A 24,720-nucleotide genomic window follows, 5' to 3' on the forward strand; every position below is an offset into this window, starting at 1 on the left:
CTAAAAGCTATGCATGTCCGTTTTTGTGAAGGGGACAGTGTTTCGGGAGGCCAAAAATGCTGTATTCAGTGTATAACACGCACCCAGATTTTCACCCTCTTTTTTGAGGGGAAAAGGTGCGTCTTATACTCCGAAAAATATGGTATGTTGTTTAAATCTTCAGAATGATTGAAGTAAACATGGAATCGGGTTTCTTCAAATCAGCCAAGAGTGATTTTAAAGGGTGTAGGAGAGTTATTGAAAATGTTGGCTTTGTAAGATCTTCAAACACCCTTGCCATTTTTCAAAGCTGAAAAGAGAAGCTGAATGGTGTGATGAACTGATAGTGACATGAGTAACAAGCCAATTACTTTAATCGCCTTGCTGCCCTTGTCTATTTCCCTTTTCTGATAGAATCCATTGGGAAGGTTTGTTTAAAGGGAGACTCAGATTTATTCTACTCCTTTCGTTTTATCTATTTTATTATGACCTTTATGATCCTCCATGTTTCCCTAAATTCACAATCATGATCTTCCATTTATTAAATCATACCATTTATCAGACCAATCTATTTTGTAGTATAACCCAATCCAACTTTGTATGCAGTTTGCGTGTTCTTACTTTTTCTCCTTTCCCGTAAGATTAATTTTTTTATTGGTTTAACAGTCAAAAATCAATATAAAATCTTTTCTCTTCTGTTGCCTGTATATATATGTATAAACTATTTTATGTCATTGTAAATAAGTGATGGGATTCAAAAATTTTTACTACCGGTTCTGTGGGCATGGCTTGGTGGGCGTGGCAGGAGAAGGATACTGCAAATGTAAAATCTCCAATCCCTCTCCACTTCCAGGAAAAGGGTACTGCAAAATCCCCATTTCCTCCCAATCAGCTGGGACTCGGGAGGTAGAGAATAGATGGGGGCGGGGATCAGTCAGGACTGGTATTTACCGGTTCTCCAAACTATTCAAAATTTCTGCTACCGGTTCTCCAGAACTGGTCAGAACCTGCTGAATACCTCCTCTGTTGTAAATGTTATATTGTAGTGTGTTATATATGCAATTATGACATATTTCTATTTTTAAAATGATGTTGGATTAGCAATGTTGCCTGAAATGTTTATTTTTATTAAATCTAGGCCAGTTTGATCTAATGCTTAAGGTACCAGGCTAGAAAGCCAGGAGACTGTGAATTCTAGTTTTGCCTTAGTCATGAAAACTAGCTGGGTGACTTTCTCCCAGCCCAATTCAACAATGAAGTTATTGTTGTGTGGAAAATGGGAGGAGGAAGGGCTATTAGCTATGTTTGCCATCTTGAGTTATTTATAAAAATAATAAAAGTAGGATTTAAAAAAAAACAAATCTAAAATAAATACAGTTCAACTGTTTTGAATATTCACAACTGTACAAATAAAAATTATCAATAAATCAATAATAAATATATAAATAGTTATCTATATATAGGCAATGGAGAGAGTATTGTGCTATCATTTTACTTTTAGGCTTAAAGAGGTATATATAAATATTTCAAGGATTTACTTGGGTGAAACTTTGAATCCACAGATATTCATTTGATTTTATAGATGAACAAAATGCTGCCATTTTGATGCCCCTTAGAGTTTATGACTGAATAGAGACATGGGTTAATGTACTATGTCTATCAAATCAGTGTTGACTCTTAGCAATCACTTAGATTTTCTCCATGACGATATACACATCTGCATGAAGGTGAATGATAAATATCATGTTGTGATGATGCAGTGCAAACCACATGACTTACCTGTTGGGATACCAAGCATGAAAGGCTGGAGTTACATTGTAACATCACAATGTAAGTTTTTTTTATGTTGCAGTTACTACTACATACCTATATGGTTATTGAATTAAACATCTAATAGATTCAAGTAGAATCTTGTATTTAAATCTTGAATCAAACATTTCAATGAAAACATGACATGTTCAGTACTAATGCACACATCATCTAATCCAGGATTTTAATTTAATATTTTTGTAATTATTACCATTTATTTTGTAATTTACCATTTTGTAATTTACCATTTGTTTATATTTTATTTTTATAGGAAGGAACTATAGCCTGGCATATTCTAGAAAGGAAAGAAAAAATCGTTTCCAGTTTCAAGCCAGGCAAAATCTAAAGCAGCCTTTTTCGCAACTTATTTAAGTGGCTTTGGTAGCAATGTCTGAATCTGCTTCATCCAATCAAAATTAAGAGATAAACCCAAACTCTTTTAACATTTTGTCTTTTTTGTTTTGGTCTGTTTTCTTTAATCCAGTGGGGATTTTACATGTCTAATTAAATGTACAGATGGTTCAGAGTTCAAAACCATATAGTCAAGTGTCCTAGAAACTGGGGTCGATTTAGACATGAGTGCAAAACATCTCACTTATCCGTTAAGACTTTATCATTCTCTACATAGGCATTGATGTTAACCACATCTTACATATGAATTGTTCTGTTCCAATTCGAGCCCAAATAAAAACCTCAAGAATGCAGAAATGAAATGAGCCACGGTGGCGCAGTGGTTAGAGTGCAGTACTGCAGGCTACTTCTGCTGATCACCGGCTGCCTGCAATTTGGCAGATCGAATCTCACCAGGCTCAAGGTTGACTCAGCCTTCCGTCCTTCCGAGGTGGGTAAAATGAGGACCCTAATTGTTGGGGGCAATCTGCTGACTTTGTAAACCGCTTAGAGAGGGCTGTAAAGCACTGTGAAGCGCTATATAAGTCTAAGTGCCATTGCCATTTTGGTGTTGATATTTGAATTACAAATGTTGAAGAACATCGCACTTCCACTTCAGCAATGACACACTGAGGCTACACACCTTTTCCTGGAAGTCAGCCCATCATCCTTTTGACGAAGGTAAGTAGGGTTAGAACTGCAGCATAAAACTCCAGCTGAAAATCATTGATTTAAAAGGCAACTCAAGGAATGTCCTTTCTGCCCGTTAGATTTCTTCTTGGTTTTCTTTTGTTTTTTACCCAGTTTGTTTTTATTTAACATCTTATTGTTTTTATTCTCCTTAAACCATGGGCCCCACACGCCTCCATTAAAATTTGGGTTGCTCCTGGGGTCTTTCGGTGGGTAGCGAACAGGCACAGCTGTTTTATTGAACTGGGAAAGCCTCCGCAGCAGCTGCTTGACTACACCTGGATACTTCCTAGAGAGGTCCTGTCGTTCATAAGGATCAGCCGTGATGTTGAACAACCACACCGTTTTGCCAGCTGTCCATGAAACCCGTTCATTGTGCCAGCGATTGGGGCCAACATTACTAAAAGACTGAGGAGGGACCCAGTCACCATACCCTGGATTCCCTGTGAGTAGTTTCCAGTGGTTTACACGGATGGCTGACTGAATGGCAGTGTTCCATATTCCAAAGCCAGCTGCCCAAGAACCATTTCTGGCTTTTGTATATATGGGATCAATATTGTGTAAAATATCTATTCTTGGAGACCGCCTGCCTTCACTGATGGTCTCCCATACATCATAGCCGTCCAGTTGTATATCTTCATCAATCTGTCCTTCCGCTAAGGTAATCAGTGTTGGAAACCAGTCGGTTATATGTATAAGCTCCTTGCATACACTTCCCTTGATTTTAAGTAAAGGGCTATGAACAAAGCCAACTGCTCGAATCCCTCCTTCCCAGTACGTCCCCTTGCTTCCTCTGAGGGGCCAGTTATTTCCACCAGCTGTTGGCTGGCCTCCATTGTCCGAAGAGTAAATTATAACACTGTTGCTATAATAGCCATATCGCTTTAATGCACGGGTCACATTGTTGATAGCTTCATCCAAGCATGCCAGCATGGCAGCGTATCTGCGCCGATTGATATTATTAATTGATCTATAACGTTCATAATACTTGCCCGGGGCCTGAAGTGGTGAGTGAACAGCTTGGTATGCAAGGTATAAGAATATAGGTTCCCTGGGATTATGGGAGGCTAAGATTTTTTCCACTCTTTGCGTGTACATCTGTGTAGAATACATTCCATTGTCGTGATTCCAAGCAGCATTGTCATTTTCATATAAGTCATAGCCACACATTCGAGGGCTGTCACATTTGTAATGGGTGTAATAATCACCACTACCCAAAAGGGAGCCAAAAAAGGTATCAAACCCCCGTTGAGTTGGCATGCATTCTTTGCGATAAAAGCCCAAGTGCCACTTGCCAATCATGTGGGTTGAATAACCTGCTTCTTTCAGTTTCTGAGGTAGTGTCACATTGTCCAGAGGCAAGCAGTTTGGCTGGGTCGGCCGTATGACAGAATGCTGAAGGCCAGTATGGATTTGATACCTGAAAGAAAAAAAAGAAAATGCACCTTAGATAAAGGAGATAAAATTAAACTGTAAACAGGTATCGCAAACAGGATGGAATGCACAATGGAGCCTGGAGCACTGCTCTATCCATCTTTACCTGGAAGCAGGTAAAACTTACCATATTTATTGGAGTATACGACACTCCAAAGTGTAAGGCAAACCTAGCTTTTGGGGATGAAAACAAAGGGGGAGAATCTGCTTCTGCCTCCCAGCAATTTTCCTCATTGCAACAAATGGCAAGCAGTACAGAAGATATACACTGTTTGTGGTGTTACATTTCAGACTATACTTGTACAGATGCTGTTAAAATTGATGTGGCTTTCTGGAAGTATACATTATTCTCTGCTATTTAAAAGAAAATACAATAGCACTGGGCCCCTCCAGATCAAGCATTTATTTTAAAAGCTTCTTCAGTTTGTTAAGTTGTCTAGAACAATAATAAAGCAGTCTTTAAAAAATAAGTCTAATAATTTAAGCATTCTATAAGCATTTATAGTTATTGACTTACCTCCTTGCAGCAAACAGCCTGATTAGCACAAGAAAAAAAAATCTGCCTCTGCGTCCCAGCAATTTACCTCAGTGGAGCAAACAGCAAGTTTCACTTTCAATTTGGCCTCCCAATCATCAGCTGTTTCAGGCTGCAGGGATTGCCATAGCCCAGCGATGGCGAACCTTTTTGGCTCACGTGCCATAAGTGGGGGGAGTGCAGGGGGGTTGTGTGCAGGCGTGCCGCACCCATAATACAATGCACGACACCCCCCCAGTGCGCATGCGTGCACTACAGGTGCGACCCCCCCATTTTTGCATGCTTTTTTCGCCCTCCCCAGGCTCCAGAGGCTTTATAGGAGCACGGGGAGGGTGAAAACAGCCTCCCCGCCCCCCCCGGAAGGTTAAGGTTATTATCTTGACCTTTATGAAATTGATAGAGCCATCTTTGACGGATTGTTGTATGGATATACTAGAGTCCCATGAAACTCTGAATAACAGCTTGTCCTTTCTCCTATAATTGTGAAGATGTAGATGGTAACACCAGTGCAACAAATAGACAATGGATTTGTATACTTTAAAAAATGTATTTGCTATATGTTTGGCAATATAGTGGAGCAGGTTCTCGTGCTCTTAATCTTAGTCATTTCATTTACTTGCTGAAAAGGGATGGTGATCGCATAATCACATTTCTCTTAATTCTGCTTAAATATAAATTGCAGAAGACAGGCGTCTTATATGTACCCTAGAAAAAAAAAGTTGGATGGAATTTGAAGCTGACTTGTCATGCTAAGACTCATTTCCTGTAGAACGAGAACTTTAAATAAAAGCAGACCTTCCTCTCCATCCAACCCCAGCAATGGAATCTGAGAAAGAATATGCTTACATATGAGCTACTTGTGCAAATACCACAGCCAAAAAAAAGCCCTATAAAAAGAAACCTGAAATGTTTAGAATTTTTTAAAAAAAACTTCCATAATTATTTTAATTTTAATTATTCACATGTATAAATATATGTTATATCTTTATAATCAAAAACAGCCCAGTTATCATTCCAACGAATACATGGGACATATGTAAGGAATCCTCATGTTTATTGAGTGGGGAATAAGCACTAAAATGTTACTCAGATGACACTGCAGCAATTATGTTTTTGGTTACAAGTTAAACGAAACGTAAAAGCGATGCTTTTGAATTGTGATGGTGAAGAAAGTATAAACAAAATGATAGAATCAAGATCATGTGAAATGTTAATACCACTTTATAATGCCTTGGTAAGGCCACACTTGGAATACTGCATTCAGTTTTGGTTGCCATGATGTAAAAAGGATGTTGAAACTCTAGAAAGAGTGCAGAGAAGAGCAACAAAGATGATTAGAGGACTGGAGGCTAAAACATATGAAGAACGGTTGCAGGGAACTGGGTATGTCTAGTTTAATAGAAAGAAGGAGTAGGGGAGACATGACAGCAGTGTTCCGATATCTCAGGGGTTGCCACAAAGAAGAGGGAGTCAAACTATTTTCCAAGGCACCTGAGGGCAGAACAAGAAGCAATGGGTGGAAACTAATCAAGGAGAGAAGCAACTTAGAACTGAGGAGAAATTTCCTGACAGTTAGAACAATTAATCAGTGAAACAACTTGCCTCCAGAAGTTATAAATGCTCCAACACTGGAAGTTTTTAAGAAGATGCTGGATAACCCTTTGTCTGAAGTGGTGTAGGGATTCCTACCTAAGCGTGGGGTTGGACTAGAAGACCTCCACGGTCCCTTCCAACTCTGTTATTCTATAAAGTATCTGAGAACATCTTAGACTGTTAGAAAGACTAATTATTCAGTACTAGATGATATAAAACCAGACGGCTCACTAGAAACATTAATAATGAAGCTAAAGGTTAAATATTTTGAATGCATAATGTAAAAGGAAAAGTCACAGGAGAGCACATAGAAAAATGAAAGGCTTTCAAAAAAAGAGGTGACAAAGTGGCCAGATACTATTATTGATGACACAAGGGTGAACCTCAAAGAACAAGTGAAATTATGTAGATCAAATCACAGACACAACTGAACAACTGACTAGCATTTTGAAAATGGAAGGAATGGGAAGGAATACACAAACATAATTATCTCATTCACTGAAAAAACACGAAGTCCATGCTCTTAAAGATAAAAGCATTTTATCTTTGTATTTAATAGCCCACATTTTCAAAAAGCTGCAAAAGCACTGATTTAAATCTACTGTCCTGCTTCGAAAAGTCATTTATATTGTTGTTACTTCTTGTCCTGCAGCCCATACATGTAATCTTGGTTATTTTTTTTTAATCTGATAACATTTACATAAGAGGAATTTTTGTCAAAAATAAATATTTGAAAAGGTTAAAGGAATTCTAGAAGCAATCTCAAAAGGACTGTTGTAATATATTCTTGACCCTTCCTGGAATTCTAGAGCTGTATTTTATTGAATTTCTGTATGAAAAAAAAGTGTTCCTGCCTATAAACCCCATTCTCTTATAAATCTAGCTAGAGTCAGTTCTGATGAGTTCATATGCAATGGCTTGAGGTCTTGGAGCATGCAAATATTTTAAAGAGTAATGCTTCATGCAGGGACACAGTGGCTCGGTGGCTAAGACACTGAGCTTGTTGATCAAAAAGGTCAGCAGTTCACAGTTCGAATCCCTAGCAGGGTGTAACGGAGTGAGCTCTCATTATTTGTCCCAGCTTCTGCCAACATAGAAGTTTGAAAGCACGTAAAAAATGCAAGTATAAAAATAGGGACCACCTTTGGTGGGAAGGTAACAGCATTCCATGCGCCTTTGGCGTTTAGTCATGCCGGCCACATGACCACAGAGACGTCTTTGGACAGCGCTGGCTCTTCGGCTTTGAAACGGAGATGAGCATCAGCCCCTAGAGTCAGGAATGACTAGCACATATGTGCAAGGGGAACCTTTACCTTTACCTAATGCTTCATATGATACACGAGCTAATGGAAGCAACAGCAAATTAAGGACGGCACTGATTTCATTTGCCTCCCAGACATAAACAAAACTCTACAGGATTTGTAGAATTTGGGTTTAATATTACAATTGAATAGAAGAATTAGATGCATTCAGGAACTCCACAAGTAAGGGCTGACCTGGATAGCACTCTTCCATTGATGATATCCATCAGCTGACAGTAATGGTATACACTACCTGAGACTCAGGAAGCAAAAAAGAACCTTTATAACTTAAAAATATCCTTCCCTGATAATTCCATTTTCCATGGATTTGACTAGCGTAAATTGTAGCCATCAAGTCTGATTGCAGCAAATCCCAAAGTTTAACTATTTCCCCAACATTCCGCACACTTATTTTCAACAATTGACTCTCTATTCTAACATTGTAAAAGATTACTTGCATCCAGGTAGTCCTTAGTTTATAAACACACTTGGGTCTGGAATTTAGGTTGTAAATTGGGGTGATCATTAAGCAGTCCTGACTCAATTTTGCAATCAAATCCAGCATATTCAATGAACAGTTTTTTTTTGGGGGGGGGGGAATGGCAAAAAAAAAAAACCCACCATGAACTGTAATTATGTGACTATCAGCTGCCACAAGCCCTTGTAAATGTAAGCTGGTTGCTAAGGGCCCAAAGTAGGGATTGTGATTTTATGATGGTTGGAAGGGCCTTTACAAACTGTAAAGCACTCTTCCCAAGGACAGTGAGGAAGTTGTGGAGTCTGGGGAAGGCTCTGATGAGGGCTCTGTGTTGGAGGCAAAGTGGGGGCCAGAGCCGTATGCCAGTTATCAGCTGCCTTCAGAGTCAGACATCAGTGATGCAAACAAACAGCTGGAGCCTGTTCCCAAAGTGCGCCTGCGCAGAGTTGCCAGACGAAGGGAACAGCTAAAGAACAGAGGTTGACTTTGAAGTGAGGCCACGGGTGGACAATGAATGACCCCTCCCAGAGGAAATAAAAGAGGAGCGAAAGGGGAGTGGAGTTTGCAGGAGACAATTAGCTTGCTTAATTGATTCGTGACTCTCCAAGACTCCTTGCCAAATTTTGCAGATATCGACCTGGCAGCTCTCCAAGCCAGATAAGGTCTGTGACTGTAAATCCTCCCTTGAAAGACTTTGTTGGATGGGAATGAGAAGAATTCACAGTCAATTAATAAAAGGGTGTTTTGTCAGGACAAGGAGTTTGCTTCATGCTCTTGGGAAGCCTAGGTCAGCATATGGTTGTTAAGTGAATGACCACTAAGGGAGAACTACAGATAGTCATCAACGTGCAACTATGATGGAGCCTGCCCATTGGGGGTCACATATCATGATGGTCTTAAACAGGTCAGTCATAAAACTGACCTCCTTTTTTACAATTTTTTTGCAGTGGTGGTTAACCGTTTGTATCAATGCTGTGGTTGCTGAATGAAAATGGCAGTCATAAATGTAAACCCATTGTTTGCTATATGTGCAGTTTTGCCAAAAAGTAGAAATGCCAATTTTCAGCAAAAACTAATTTGGAAAACCCAGTCATGTGACCATGGAACCCTGCAAATGGCCATAAATGCACTTGTGTCACTTGAGTGGCCAAAGTGCAATCACATGACTATGGGGGGGGGGGGCGACCATCAGAACTTTGAATCTGGGTTGTAAGTGCCTGTTTTCAAGTAGGTTGTAACTTCAAACAACCACTAAGCAACTAGTCGTAAGTCAAGGACTATCTGTGCCTGTACACTTTTACTGTGTCACCTTTAACTAAAGTCCACCCCAAATAATGTAGCTTTTTTTTCAGGAGATCTGCTCTAATACCCTAATCCAGTGATGGCTAACCTTTTTCTAAGTGTGTGCCAAAATTGTGTGTGTCTACCCACCTGCATATGTGATCCCCCCACCTGAAACACACGATCCCCGACCTGCGCATGTGTGCACGACCCCCCACGTGTGTGTGGGGTTTGCCCTCCCCAGGTTCCGGAGGCTTTCCTGAAGCCTGGGGAGGGCAAAAACAGCCTCCCCCTGCCCTCCGGAAGGCTGAAAATCAGCTGACCAGCACACACATGCACGCCGGAGATGGGGGCTGCCGTTCCAGCAAATATGGCTCTGTATGCCACCTGTGGCATACGTGCCATAGGTTTGCCATCCTGGCCTAATCGTTCTAGCTGCTATTTTGCTTTCCTGTTCTGTATTTCCTAGGCACAAATTAGACAGTACTACTCTTCAAAGATAGTGTCTAATTTGGGAATTTATTCTAATTTGCAAAGACCATTCTATTTTAATATTTCATCAAACATTTTTCCCATTGCTGAATTACAGCATGGAACTACTTTACTTTGCATATTTTTAATCTTTATTTTAAAACATATTATATATCATTAGCTATTAGCAGAATATTTTGTTAATCCTTTAGACATTCAAAGTAACTGTCTCTGGAGATAATCCAGATGAAAAAGTGTTATTCATGACAATTTCATAACACGGATAGAATAAAAGTAATTATCATATACACATATGAATGTTCTGTTGAAATCGCCCTTGGGTAGCTTAATTAAAGTGTTTAAACTTCTCAGCACTCCTCCAGGAAAAACAACAGCATATTATCAAGATTAAAGTTTTAAAAGCTGGAAGACTTTAGTCTACAAATTGATTAAAAATCTGTTTAAAAGACTATCCATTGCACATAAAATTCCGCAACATTATGCCCTCCAGCAAATAGCTAAGCTAAGTTTCAGTTACGGGAGTTGTAGGCAATACATCTGACCACTAAACAGACTGGGGAAAGTTGCCTTAGCAAATGTCAATTAAATTTTATATTGTTGTTGTTAGTTACGAAGTTGTGTCCAACCCATCGCGACCCCATGGACAACGTTCCTGTCCTTCCTGTCCTCCACCATCCTCTGGACTCCATTTAAGCTCATACCTACTGCTTCAGTGACTCCATCCAGCCATCTCATTCTCTGTCGTCCCCTTCTTCTTTTGTCCTCAATCTTTCCCAGCATTAGGCTCTTCTCCAGTGAGCCCTTCCTTCTCATTAGGTGGCCAAAGTATTTGACTTTCATCTTCAGGATCTGGCCTTCAAAAGAGCAGTCAGGGTTGATCTCCTTTAGGACTGACCGGTTTGATTGCCTTGCAGTCCAAGGAACTTGTAGGAGTCTTCTCCAGCACCATAGTTCAAAAGTCTCAATTCTTTGGCACTCAGCCTTTCTTATGGCCCAAATTTCACAGCCATACATTGCAACTGGAAAAATCATAGCCTTGACTATACCCACTTTTGTTGGTAGGGTGATGGAAAGCCACTGTCAAAAGACAGCTGAACCTGGGCTACATCAATTATTTAGCATGAAACAGCCTTTCCTATTGGTTACTAATTAGCTATCATTCAGCTAATTCTATATTATCTTTGTATTCTATTATAGAACCACTAACACTATTAGAAACATTTGCAATATGTGTTTATTAGAAACTGTTCAGGCTAGATGGAAAAACTTTGATTCTTTATAGTCCTATCAAATGTGACATTAAGTTGGAACATTTTCCTTGCAGCAAATTACCACTTCATGAACAGATACTGAAAGCTTTCTTGTTCTGTCTAAAACTTACCTGTGCAACACGATCTTGTTCAGGGGTGTTTCTTATCTCCTGTTTCCTAATTTGTTCCAGATCACTGTGCATTTTAAATTGTTCCAGCAGCTCTAACTTCCTAGATCCTGATCTATGTCTGGCAGTTGTCTACATTTTATAAAAAAATACATTGTCTTTTAAAAAAAAAACACCACCACCAATATAACAACCAATTAAAGACATGATAGCACCAAAATATTTTAAAACAAAAAGAAATACATATTTGTTTTCATAAATAAAACAATAGTTAAGTAGTACATTGAAAATAAACAAAACTGAAAAGCTATCAAAAAGACATTTGGGAGATCGTTCTTTCTAAGTCAGATTCTCAAGCCATCTAACCAGTAGTGGGATTCAATTTTTTTTACTACCGGTTCTGTGGGTGTGGCTTGGTGAGCATAGCTTGGTGGGCGTGGAAGAGGAAGGATATTGTAAAATTTCCATTCCCTCCCCACTTCACGGGAAGGTTACTGCAAAATTTTCATTCCCTCCCAATCAGCTGGGACTCGGGAGGCAGAGAATAGATGGGGGCAGGGCCAGTCAGAAGTAGTATTTACCGGTTCTCCGAAGTACTCAAACTTTCAGCTACTGGTTCTCCAGAACTGGTTAGAATTTGCTGAATACCTCCTCTGCATCTAACCTAATGCTGTCAAAACTTGCTAATTGTAAGTCTTCAGGAATTCAGGGATGATATTTTGCCTGATCATCCTTGGAGTTGTTGGGGACTATTCCAAAGATCATAGGAAAAGAATTGTAAAGACAAAAAGGCCTTATTTCCAAGGGCTATCTCCTGCCTTTTGTGGATAAAACAACTATTCTAAAGTCCAGGATATTCTAACCGGACTTTAATATAATTAATGCTAGCAGAAATGGATGAAATTTGCAATCCATTAGAAAGAACCAGATGGGGAATGGGCAGGCTCATTTAGATCATAAAACACTGCTAGAATTAACTATTTAGGTCAATGTGCTTTTGAAATATTTGTGAAATCAATTTCCTGGATAAGGATGCATTCCAAGCTAAGAAAGTATTGTCACAAAATAAAAATGATATACAAACAAGATTATGATTTACACCTAATTCTTTTTTTATTTTCAGGTAGAATAAAAGAAGATGCTTTCAGTTACTGAAAACACAAAAGTCCCAAACATGATGTATGCATGCAAGATGAAATTGCTTTCATGATGTATGCATGCAAGATGAAATTGCTTTATCTCAGAGGAGATTAGCTTTGCTTTCAGGAACAAGATGTAGGAAGTTAGCATCCACACACACCCCACTCCTAGAGGAATGAAATATTTTAGGAAATATTAAAAAGGCAGATTATTATGTTTCTCTGGATGAGAAAAGGAGAAACATGTTTTAAAGCAAAGCAGCTCCCTGCCCCGCTTCCCCCTTCAGCTCCAGGGTGAAGGGATTAAGGCATGGCCCTAAAGACATGATAGAATTAGCCCTCTACCCATCTAGCAACAGAACTCACCACATGGCACCTGGGGAGATTACATCAAGATTCAACCAGGCCTGGGACATAGACAGTCTACAAAGTTAGCTAAGACCCCCTGCTCTTGGGGGTCTGACAGGCAATGGGGTATATTTCTTACACAGGAACAGGAAGCTCTAAGGCAGGTCCCAATAGAGGGTATAAATCTATCCCTCTCTCCAAACCATGTGCCTTTTTTTGCCTAGGATCTTAAGCCATGTGGTCCCATCCACCATTAAAACCATCTTTCCAAACAGTCTCTATGTTTCCAGTATCTTTCTCCCCACTTGGAACAGAACCTAGATGGACATTTCTTCCAACAAAGCTCAACATTCATTTAAAAAATATCATGTATTAAGTTCTATATATATTGAGTTTTATCCTTGTAAGCCTCCCAGAATCACCTTGAGTTGAGCAGCCATATAATTTTTAAATAAATACAATCATTTCCTGATAGTTAGAACAATTAATCAGTGGAACAGCTTGCCTCCAGAAGCTGTGAATGCCCCAACACTGGAAGTCTTTAAGAAGATGTTGGTTAGCCATTTGTCTGAAATGGTATAGGGTTTCCTGCCTAGGCAGGAGGTTGGACTAGAAGACCTCCAAGGTCCCTTCCAACTCTGCTATTGTATTGTATTGTATTGTATTGTATTGTATTGTATTGTATTGTATTGTATAAATATACTTATTTATGTATATTGGCGTGTGTGTGTGTGAAAGAAAAAAAAGGGGGGGGGAAATAAACTGACTTTTTGCCTTTTTGAAGACATCATTATAGGACAAGGATATAAATCACTCAGCTGAAATGTATCCTGACATTAAAGACTAAGTACTTGAATCATCTGACCCAATTTTGTATGCATTTACTGTACATTACCTAAACAGACTGATATACTCCTTCAAATTGTATATTGAGGGTTGTTTCTTGGAGGGAAAGGTTAAACAGATTAAATTAATTGGAAAGTCCTTTTTTCCGTTTGCTATGAGTTGCAATTGTTTTAGAATCTAGATTTTCTACTTTAGCAGTTGAAAGAGAGATAAATGGTTTTTAGCTTTAATATCCAAACATCCAAACCAATCTTAGGACTGTGACAATTTTTGCAAAGGCAATTATAATTCCTTCTATTCTCTCAGACTAGCTAGCGTTGTTTGTTATTATGGCACCTTACTGCTAACTGTAGATCCCTTGGCAGGCATTTTATTAACCCAGTCACAAAGTCTATTCAATTTATCCTCTACTCCAAGTTTTGTATTACAGAAGAGAGAAAAGCAAGTGCCTTCAGTAAGCAGCAGTTGTTTATCCCTAGACCACAAAGAACAATAGTAATGTTAAAGTTATTAACATAATAGACATTAGATACTCACCTAACATCATAGTTGGCCTTCAATTAAACTTATTCCCCTACTTATTTTCCCCAGATATCATTAAACAAAATTTACCTTTCTGTTATATATTTTTTCCAGGCAGAATATTTATACCTAGCTCTGTCCAGCTGTCTATATATTTGAGACACTCTATAACTTTATATGGGACAAAATGTAAATTCTCATAAAATATATTCATAAATTGTGATGCAAACACTGCAGAGGTCACTGCATAGCTGACATGAAATCAAAATTTGTATTTTATATCAACATGGCAGCTTTCTGATAAATCATGTAAGCGTTTACTGTCCCCATTTTAAGCAGTGCATAAATATTCTATGAATTGCATTTTTTTGATACCAAGAATGAGTCAAGGCTTCCTACTGCCTAGGGATTGTGTCATCTGTGTTAGACTCATTAAATTCTCTACAGTCATCAAACAGCAATCCCATAAAAAAGGAAGAGTCCAAAAAATGAAGCTCAAGCTGCAGAACTGCAAAGTCTACTCTTAGCCTTAGTAAAAAAAAAAGAAAAGCTGCATAAAACAGTTTTGCACTGTTAGCAGAGATTGATGGTTGAGAGAAGTCAATTCAGATACCATTATGGAATATTCAGTATGATGCTGGCAGAACAGTTCCAGAGCCAGTTGCCAAAGCAAATTATATGAGCTCTTAAGTTCATCCAACAAGAATGATGTTCTTGGATAGAGAATCAAGTAGGAGAAATTGGAGTTCTAAGCACTTTGTTCCACATAGTTCTACACAACTAAGGCAGAAAGAAAGATAAGAAAGAAAATCTGATAAATAAGGTTTCGAGACATTTGACAAAGATGGAACTAGCAAGCAGGAATTAATATAAAGCTCCAGGAGCTATACTATCTAGGACAGGGGTGTCAAACTCAAGGTCCAGAGGCTGGATCCTTTTATCTGGCCTGTGGGGCTGCCCTGGAAACAGCAAAGGATTAGTCTGCGGTGCCTCTGCCAGCAAAAACAGCTCGAGAGCCCATTTTCTCTCGCAAAGCACTCAGGCCGCCACAGGCACCCCGACACGAGTGACGTCGAGCTGGCCATGCCCACTCTGGCCACGCCTACTCTGTCCCATCCCCCCTGATGTCAAACACAACCCTGATGCAGCCCTCACTGAAATCGAGTTTGACACCCCTGATCTAGGATATTATAATCTAGAACAGTGATGGTGAATTTATGACACACATGTTAAAGGAGGCACACTATTAAACTTTAATGTACAGTAAGACCTGACAACAACTATTCTCGAAAACATGCCCTGTTTCATGTGATGCTTGCAGGCTGTGGAGGGCATGTGAGGATCAGACATGCTCTAACGACCTTCAGTCCCTCTGGAAGTCGCACAAGAGATAGACAATTGAGGTGGATTTTAACATATGCCAATTAGTGTACATTCAAAGTTACAATAAAGTTGTTCTATGTCTTCCCTTTTGTTCAGTGGGAATTGACACACCTGCAGAGTCAAGTTAGGTGTTTCCTGAATTTTTGACATGCTGAGCCCAAACGTTTCGCTGTCACTGAACTAGAGCCTTCTGCAGCACCAATCCTTTTGGGGACTTTGCATTTTCTCGGTTATTAAACTGGATGACATATTTTAGAGGTCAAAAATAAAATTAAAGTTGGCAATCGATGCAATATTTGAAATAATATTTGAAATAGTGGTATTCCGGGCGATCAGTTGTTAAGAAGACAATCTACGATAATGTTAGCACATTCATTTTAGTGACAGATGAAGGAGTTCAGCGAGTCGGAGTGACAGAATCAACAAAGCAGTCCTTCAGAGAAAGTGGCAGGAGAAAGAGTGCGGACAGCATCTTAAAAGTGATTCCTTTTATGCAATGTTCAGTTGTAGGAAGAGGATAAAGAAAGAAAAAAGAAAGAAAGAAAGCCAAGATTTCCTCTCTTTTTAAAGCTTTCTTTGCCATAGCAAAGTGGGAAAAATTTCCAAGATAAAGCACTCTCAAAAATACACACATACAATATTTGCTAAGAAAGAGCAGCTTTTGCACAGAACTATCCACTTGCAAATGGAGAATAAAATAGAATATTTCAGGAACGAAGACAGAGGGAAGGCGACACAGATGGACAAAGAATCACCTTTGCAGCTCTGAGCTCTTTGTACATAGAGTTCTGTTGTGGCTCAGCAAGAGCCGTTCGAGTTGCCACCAGACTCCGACAGCGAGGGTCCCTCTGAGTCGGCTCAGGAGGATGTGGAAGACCCTGGACAGGGTTCCGACTCTGAGCAGGGCGCAGAGAGGCTGGTTGGCCACCAGGAGGCGGCTGAGGCATGGAGCAGTGGTGAAAGCCAAAGGAAGGGGGCTCCTGATGTCATGCCTTGGAGCAGTGGGGAGGAGTCACAGGACAGTGAGTCAGACTTCAGCAGTGAGTTATTAGATGCTCGTTACCGGCATGCTACCCGGCGTAAGGAGCAATTGAGCAATTACAGGAGGTAATTGCTCTCAGCTGCTGATCATTAGACTCCTCTCCAGACTATAAAGGGACTGCTTGTGGACACACCCTTTGCAGGAATCAACTGATCATTGGAGTTGGAGAAGCTCTCAGATCTGTGCTGTACTTTGGCAGGCTGGATTGCTGCCAAAGGGTTTACCTGGATTGCTGCCAATCTGTTCCCTGGACCTTGGCAGGCAGGAGTGCTGCTAAGGTGGTTATCTGGAGCTTGGTAGCTGGATTGCTGCCAAGGGGTGTCGCTGTAGCTGGGTTGCTGCCCAGAGTGGTATCTTGACCTTGGCAGGCTGGATTGCTGCCAAGGTTGAACCTGTATGTCAATAAACATCTGGAAGAGACTTTGTGTTGGAGCGACTTGGTATACGAGAGCAGGGGGGGGTCAGAACAGAGTTCTGCTCTCTTTTTTTCTATAGGAGAATACATACACACACACACACACACACACACACACACACACACATAAGGGTTGAATTAATTAACTAACTTTGTCAGTGTTGCACTGATGACATTATTTAGCCAGGTAATGAAATGTCTGCAAGCAAATAACAAAACTCAGAGAGCACCATAGACTTCACAATTTTTCTTAAAAATAAATAAATAAAAAGCCTTTTTATTAATGCTATTATTGCTTAGATATTGTAATTAAGTATAAGTATAATCTTTATTGTCATTGTACTTAAATAATTACATGGGAAATAAAAAATAGAGATGCAAGAAGATATAGTGTAATAAAAAAGGACATTGCAAAAAAGAAATATACAACATGAATGCGTTAAGGGCCCTGTTTCATGGTTGTATTGTCATTGATAGTAACAGTTTTACTGGCTGTCGTTTATATTTATATTATACTGATTCATCTTAATTGTTTTAATGTTTTATGATATATGCCACCCACAGTCAATTGTTGAGATAAGCACTTATAGAAATTAAATAAATATTTTCACTCTCCTTTTATTTTCCCCAACCACTAATTGTTGCTTAGCTATTCATACTTTCTTTAAACTTTTACAGATGGTGTTTATATCTATTTAAGTCTTTTAGCTGTTTGTTAATTTCTTTCTTATCTTCAAAGCCATGTTTATATGTCTTAGCTTGCCTTGCTCTATAATATGTTGTAAGAGAGCCATTCCTGCTTGAATTTGGTTAGGTCTCTGTTATAAATATATACTGCGAGTTTCACCATTGCCTCATATTCTCCAATTTTGTCTCAATATCATGTGATTGGCAAAGCTTCTTGTTTTTCCAATGTTGTGCCAATTTCATTCTGCTGTCAGCATTAATTTGAATAAATTGTGGTACTTTTCATTTATACCCTCTTGAATCACTTGGTAATAAATGGCTACAAAGTGTTTTAACTTTGAAATTTTATTTTCACAATTCCCTGAATATTTTGACATATTCCTTTCCACTACTTTTGAATTGTCAAAATTCTTACTATAAGGTTAACTAATTTATGTTTCTCCTGATATCAAAATGGCACCCTTGGGTTATCATTTTTATGACTCTATCAATGCATGCAGCTATTCAGCACTATGGTTGGAAAATAAGTAAAATATATGAAGCCTACAGCATCATACATTCAAAAGGAGGAATTCATGTATGTGGGTCCATGATATACAGTAGCTATACCTGAGATATACATATCTAACTCTCTAGTCCCCTAAAAAATACAATAAATCATCTGAAAGAAATATATATAAATCACTATTTGTTAAATAGTTAGTAAAGACTATCCTATCACCACACCAAACTCGAGGAGGATAAATTCAGGCAACCATAGAGTATCAGTAATTCAGAAAAAGGTGCAAAAATTATTTGACACATCATGGGATTAGACTATATTGGTCTTGGTTGGACAGAAAATTGTTCTAGTTTAGCACTAATCTGCAGCATTTGCCCTGTCCCCAATACCCTAAGAACGTGCTACTAAAATCTGCAGAAAAAAATTGTGACTTTTCAGACAGATTTCAGGCTGATCTTGGCACTGGGTTGGGACTAGAGGTGGCATTCAACTGGTTCTCTCTGGTTCGGGCGAACCAGTAATGGCAGCTGTGGGAAGCTCTGCCACCCACCCTGACATAATGCGTGACCTTCTGAGCATGTGCAGAAGGTGGTGTATGTGAGCAAAGCGAGCCCCCCCCTTGCACGCACACTCACATCTGTGAACTGGTAGGGAAGGTAAGTGAATCCCACCACTGGTTGGGATTGAATGATAAGAATCTTATCATTAATCCTAAATTAATGAATCTCAATGGCCATATAAAGGCTCAGCTGATCCATGGAGTGAACAGCTCTACAAACCATTGTCCAACTATAGGAGGCACAAAATTCAACAGGAAGGAGTTCAGGCTAAAAGCGGCAGGTATTTGTATTCCCCGACCTTTAAGTTTACTCAAGAGTTTTTGCTGACTATATTTATCAGAGGCTTTTTGAAAGTAGAAATAAATAATGTTGACGTATCTATTCAAATGTTGCTGACATAGGGGGGGGGGGAGACAACATTGTGATAAACACCTCCAGAAATTTGGTAAGATGAGATCTATTTTTCCAGAAACTTTAAAGAACCCTGGTTTTCCCTCAGCACAATTATTTTTCCTGATGTTTTGCTGTTTCGCTTTGATTACCATTTCTATCAATTTGTACAGAAAAGGCATTAAGCTGACTGGCCATAAATGCCTGGAATTCCCTGGTTCCTTTTTTTAAAAAAAATGATATCATATTAGCTGTCTTCTGATTCTTTGAGCCTGAGGCTGACTTGAGGGACAAGTTACATAATTTTGCAACATAATCAGCATTATTACATCTGCAGTAGTCAGGTGGATGCCAACATGACCCAGTGATTTGTTACTGAGAAATCTCTCACAGTGTCCTATGAGTTGCTGAAGTAGCTTCTCCAGTTACCTCAATTTGTTTTAACTGTTAGAGTGCTCCCCTTGAGAAAGTCAATAGGGGCATCTACCCTATATCCTCTGAAGTAAAAGGTAGATGCAAATATTCCAGCTTCTCTCCAACTTCCATACGTTCCTTGATTCACTCCACTGGGTAAGTGATTCACTATGAGGAAGAGTTTTCTCACCTATCATTAAATCAGAATCTGCCTTATTGTAAATCCTTTATTTCATTCCCTGTGTTTGGAAATGAGACACAACAGATTTTGACTCTCCGTGTGATATCCTTCCATGCTTTTAAAAAGTGCTATCATTATGCCCCCTTCAGTAAGTTAAGGCCAAGCATAACAACTTTCCTCAACTTTCTCTTCGTGGGGTTTGGTTTCCAGGTACCTAATTATTTATATTTTACTTCTTCCAGCTACTCTGAAAATTGGAAATAAACACAATACTCAAGATAAAGTCTAACCAAAACAGGATGAAGTGGAATAATTATTTCCTGCAATTTGGAAAGTATATTTCCACTAATACAGGCTAAATTTCTTTTCCCCCTTTTTTAAAATAGCTGTACAACATTGTTACTTCAAGTTCAGTTGGCAATCAAATACAATTTCTAAATCTTCTTCACAATTATCATTAACAAGCCAGATATCATCTACCCTATATGTTTGAGTTTTGTTTCCTAATGAGCTTTTCACTTGTCTTTATTAAATGTCACAGTTACTTTTAGTCCACTTCTCTAACCTATTAAGGTTATTTTGAATATTTTTCCATCTTTAAGCTATTAGTTATCCAATCCAGTGTTGTGTTATCTGCAAATCAAAGCTTTCTTATCAACAAGTTATGGGGTAGTTTGTCAAATATTTTGTAAAGGTCAAGCTATATTATGTCTACAGCATTCCTACACAGTTATTACATAACAAATTCACCAAGTTTAAAAACAATAGAAAAAAATACTCTGGCAAGATTTCTTCTTGTCAAATCTATGCTGATTGACTTCTGGTAATTATCACATTTTTTCAATATGTTTACAAATCACTTCCTTTATGATCTGCTCTAAAATCTTTTCATGGAATGATGTCAGACAGATTTTAATCAGAGCTTCTTTTTAAAAGATGGGAACAACTCATGTCCTCCTGCAGTCATCTGGAACTTGTTGATAGTAATTTCTTAAGGATGATACAAAAAAGTGCGACCACTGCTGTTTTCCAAAGGAAAAATAAGAGAGACAGCATCCTATTTCTACTCTTTACCTGTTCACATTAGCCTTTTGTAGGGTACAAAATAAAATTAGCTACCATATTAGCTCTTATTGTGGATGTAGCGAAGATGTCCTTGTTCAGTTGAGATGGTTGAGAGGCGGCAGCATAATGTCTTGGCTCTTGTAGGGGATCGGTAGGAAATCCTACAGGAAAAAGGCAAGGCAAGCTTGCCCATCAATGGGAAGCTACATTACCCTGTATCTCCCAAAGCAATGTTCCAAAACTATTATGTAATATTTCCTCTAGAGAAATAGTTGACATAAATATGCAGAGCTAATCAGCTCAACTTTCCTGGGGTTGTTGGACTCTGTTGGAAATTATAAGAGGGTTACCTAAGAGTGATGGAATGAACCTATATATGTGTTGTGCAGCAATTGCCATTATTATCTCCCCCAAAATATTGCTTTACTTATGCCATAGACAGAGGAAAAATTGAAAACAGATGCTTTCCAATTAGTCTCCCATTTTATTGAGAGCTGCACATAATAACAGATACTGTATGTTGAAAGATTACCATTTTGTACCCAAGTTGTAAAACAGAGCTTATTACCACAATGTATTTTGTATTTCTTTTTTCTTCCTCTTTTTTGACATATAACCACTTTGTTTTATTTTGGCTCATGGACTTTTTTTAATGGAGTGCAATACTGAAATTGTACTTAACAGATCTTCTAGCCCAGGGGTGGGGAACTGTGGCTCTTTTGCGACTTGTGGACTTCAACTCCCAGAATTCCAGAACCAACATAGCTGCCTCAGGAATTCTGGGAGTTGAAGTCCACAAGTCGCAAAAGAGCCACAGTTCCCCACCCCTGTTCTAGCCATTTAGAGTAAAAATCTACTGAGATAAAACATTATATTTTAAATACGCTGTATCCTAAAAGCACACTACCTTTGGCTCATAATTCAACACACATTGGTTCTCTTCTATGCAACACAATTTGCTTCATATAGTGGAAAGTTTGTAAGCATAGGAAGAAAGGAGTTCAATGGCTCTGGTGCTATAAAATGGACATGTTCCACCTTGCTTAATGGAACATTGCCGAATTCCAACAAAACTACTTATTATATAAAAAGATCTGAATATAAGATACACTATGTATGACTCAAACCTCTGTTTGATGAAGACCCTTGAAATGTCAAACTGTCAGTCAATTGCTGTCAAGATAAGATCACAAAACTGATCTAGTCAATATTCTGAAGTATTCATAAACAAAGAAAACTTTCAGGAAAAAATTGCTAAGATACTAAAGCTATTTTGAGTTATTCAGTGGTCAGGAATGGAACTGAAAACAAATGATGAAACACTAGAGGACAGGTTAAACACAAGACTCCTAAACTGAAGAGGAAAATATATCCTGAAATGGCATTTTGATATAAAATAGATTAGGACTCCTTATGTTTAACTGCTGAAGAACTAATGAACTTTCTCAATTATTCCATTCATGGTGATACTATAAGATACCCATCTACAAAGAAATGGGAGGAATTGGAAGGTTCCATTGATTGACACTTCTTAGGAACTGAAGAATAGGTGAAAGTTCTACTATATTGCACGCTGTTGTAAGCATCTTTAAAAACCTGAATGTACATTATTTATAATAAGATAAATGGAGAAGGTAAATTTTTCATCTGACCAAACATATAGTGATGAAATATTCTTGCTAAAGAGGGTTCGACATTGTAGCTATTTTAGAACATAATGTGAAAGTGAACACATATTTGCACTAAACAATTGTCATTTGACATTATTTAGTTCCAGGAGAAAAAAATGTCTTCTGCCAAGTACTATAAAATGAACATTCTTATGAAATGTAATAGTAATAAAAGTCTTGAAGTACACTGAACAAATAAGATTAAATATAAATAATAAGTAAAATTAAATATAAAGATCAAACTAATCACAACTGGTACAGCAACAATGGAGGCATTAAAAGTGTTTGTGTGGGAGGGTATTTACATCCTTCTAGGATCAACTATCAACAGTAAAGGAACCAGCAATGAAAAATACACCAAAAACTACTATTTGATAGAGTAGACATGAAGGCCTTGGAAATGATACTGAGATGCTGAGATGTGTGACCAGGAGTATCAAACTTGATTTCATTGAGGTCACATCAGGGTTGTGTTTGACCTTTGGAGAATGCAGGGGGCTTGGTCAAGGCAGGCATGGCCAACTCAACAGCTCCTGAGCTCCCTTTTTGGCTGCGACAGCCTTCTGCAACCCTCTGCCAGCAAAAATGGAGCTCAGGAGGACCAAGCTCCATTTTCACTGACAGAGGTACCACAGGCTGGTCCTTCGCTGTTTCCAGGGTAGCCCTGTGGGCCAGATTGGCCTTGAGTTTGACACCCCTGGTCTATACCAACAAATAATGAGTCATGTAGGCAATGATCTATGCTAGCAAAAGTTGGACTTTGAAGAAGCAGAATAAAAACAGCATTGACATTTTTGAAATTTGGTGTTGGAGAAGACTCCTGAAAATGTAATGGACAGTCAAAGGCAAACAAAATCCTGAAACAATTCAACCCAGAGTTCTCATTTCATGCACAAATAGCCAGTCTGAAAATTCTGTTTTGGATATATTATGAGAAGACGTGGCCCCTTAGAGAAGACAACAATCCTTTGAAAAGGAAGAAAAATAAGGAGGATAAGCAGCAGCAAGATGGATGACCTCAATTATAGCTGTGACTGGTGCACTATTGGAAGATCTAAAGGATCATATTGGGAGCAAATCCTCCTGGATAAAATTTACCTTTTGATCACTAAAAATTGATACTGACTTTGAGCATAATTAATCACAACCAACCAAACAACTGACCAATCATTGCCTCCAATAACTTACTTATAATTTAACATTGTTTATGGCTAACATCTGGACTGTTTATTTGTTTTGTCCCATCATTTCTTAATTGGTACTGACTTCTGCTGGAGTCCATCTATCATTTTATTTCCATTCACTTCTTTTGACTAAAATTCTGGATTTTCAGTTTGCTTTAAATACGAGAATTATGAATATTTGTTGACATTTCAAGAACCATTTGCATTTTTCTTACTCATGAACCACTAAATCGCATAAATGTAATATAGAGCTCCCTTACAAGAAATATCAATTTCCCCCATTTTCTTACTTTGTTAGCCAATTACTATAATAGCTTTTATCCTATTAAATAATTATTCTTAAATCTTTTTTAATCATTAAGTGGCTTTCTCAAAAATTATTATACATCTAAATATATCTCTGGTATTACATCTATATCATTTATATATTTGTTCCATCTTTATTACAATAAATGAAGAGAGGTCAGATAAGGTGAACTTATCTTTGCTTTACACAATGCTTTAAAGAGAATTCATTGAAATTGCATTAATCCAGACAGATAAGAGTATGGTGGAGAAATGTGGGCAAGGAATGAGAAGTTCATTTAAATGAATTAATAAAGGAAACCACCTTTCTAAATATATACATATATACATACATACATTTCAATAGGCAGCTCCTTGAAACAGTTGAGGTATAATTTTAACAATTATATGGGAATATATTTCTTAGTAACAATTCTAATAAGCATTTGGAATTGTAGTATTGAAAGCATTAGAAACTCCAACAGATTTATGTGTAAGATAGGAAATAATATTAACTACATGAGAATATTTAAGCATGCTCTCTAGCATTCTTCAAAGATTTGAGAACATAACCGAAAAGTAGTCAAACCTTGATAATTTTTTTCTCTACAACTAGAATAGAATATATCTTTATTACAGTCATGGGCCAGCAATATATATCACTTTTTACATATATATATATATATATATATATATATATATATATATATATATATATATATATATA

At 38.2% G+C, this 24,720-nt stretch overlaps 1 protein-coding gene across 1 annotated transcript in view; it reads right to left on the bottom strand.

Annotated features, from left to right (window-relative positions):
* Nucleotides 1–1,958: 1,958 nt before the first annotated feature.
* ARSJ (arylsulfatase family member J) overlaps nucleotides 1,959–24,720 on the bottom strand; it is a 29,535-nt gene continuing 6,773 nt past the window's right edge. The window contains exon 2 of the mRNA XM_081960013.1: nucleotides 1,959–4,288. Coding sequence (XP_081816139.1) covers nucleotides 2,902–4,288 — 1,387 coding nt within the window. The 3' untranslated portion in view covers nucleotides 1,959–2,901. The remainder of the gene's footprint in view (nucleotides 4,289–24,720) is intronic.

Source organism: Natrix helvetica (genome assembly GCF_964273705.1).
Source record: "Natrix helvetica genome assembly, chromosome: 7".
NCBI classification, from domain to species: Eukaryota; Metazoa; Chordata; class Lepidosauria; order Squamata; family Natricidae; genus Natrix; species Natrix helvetica.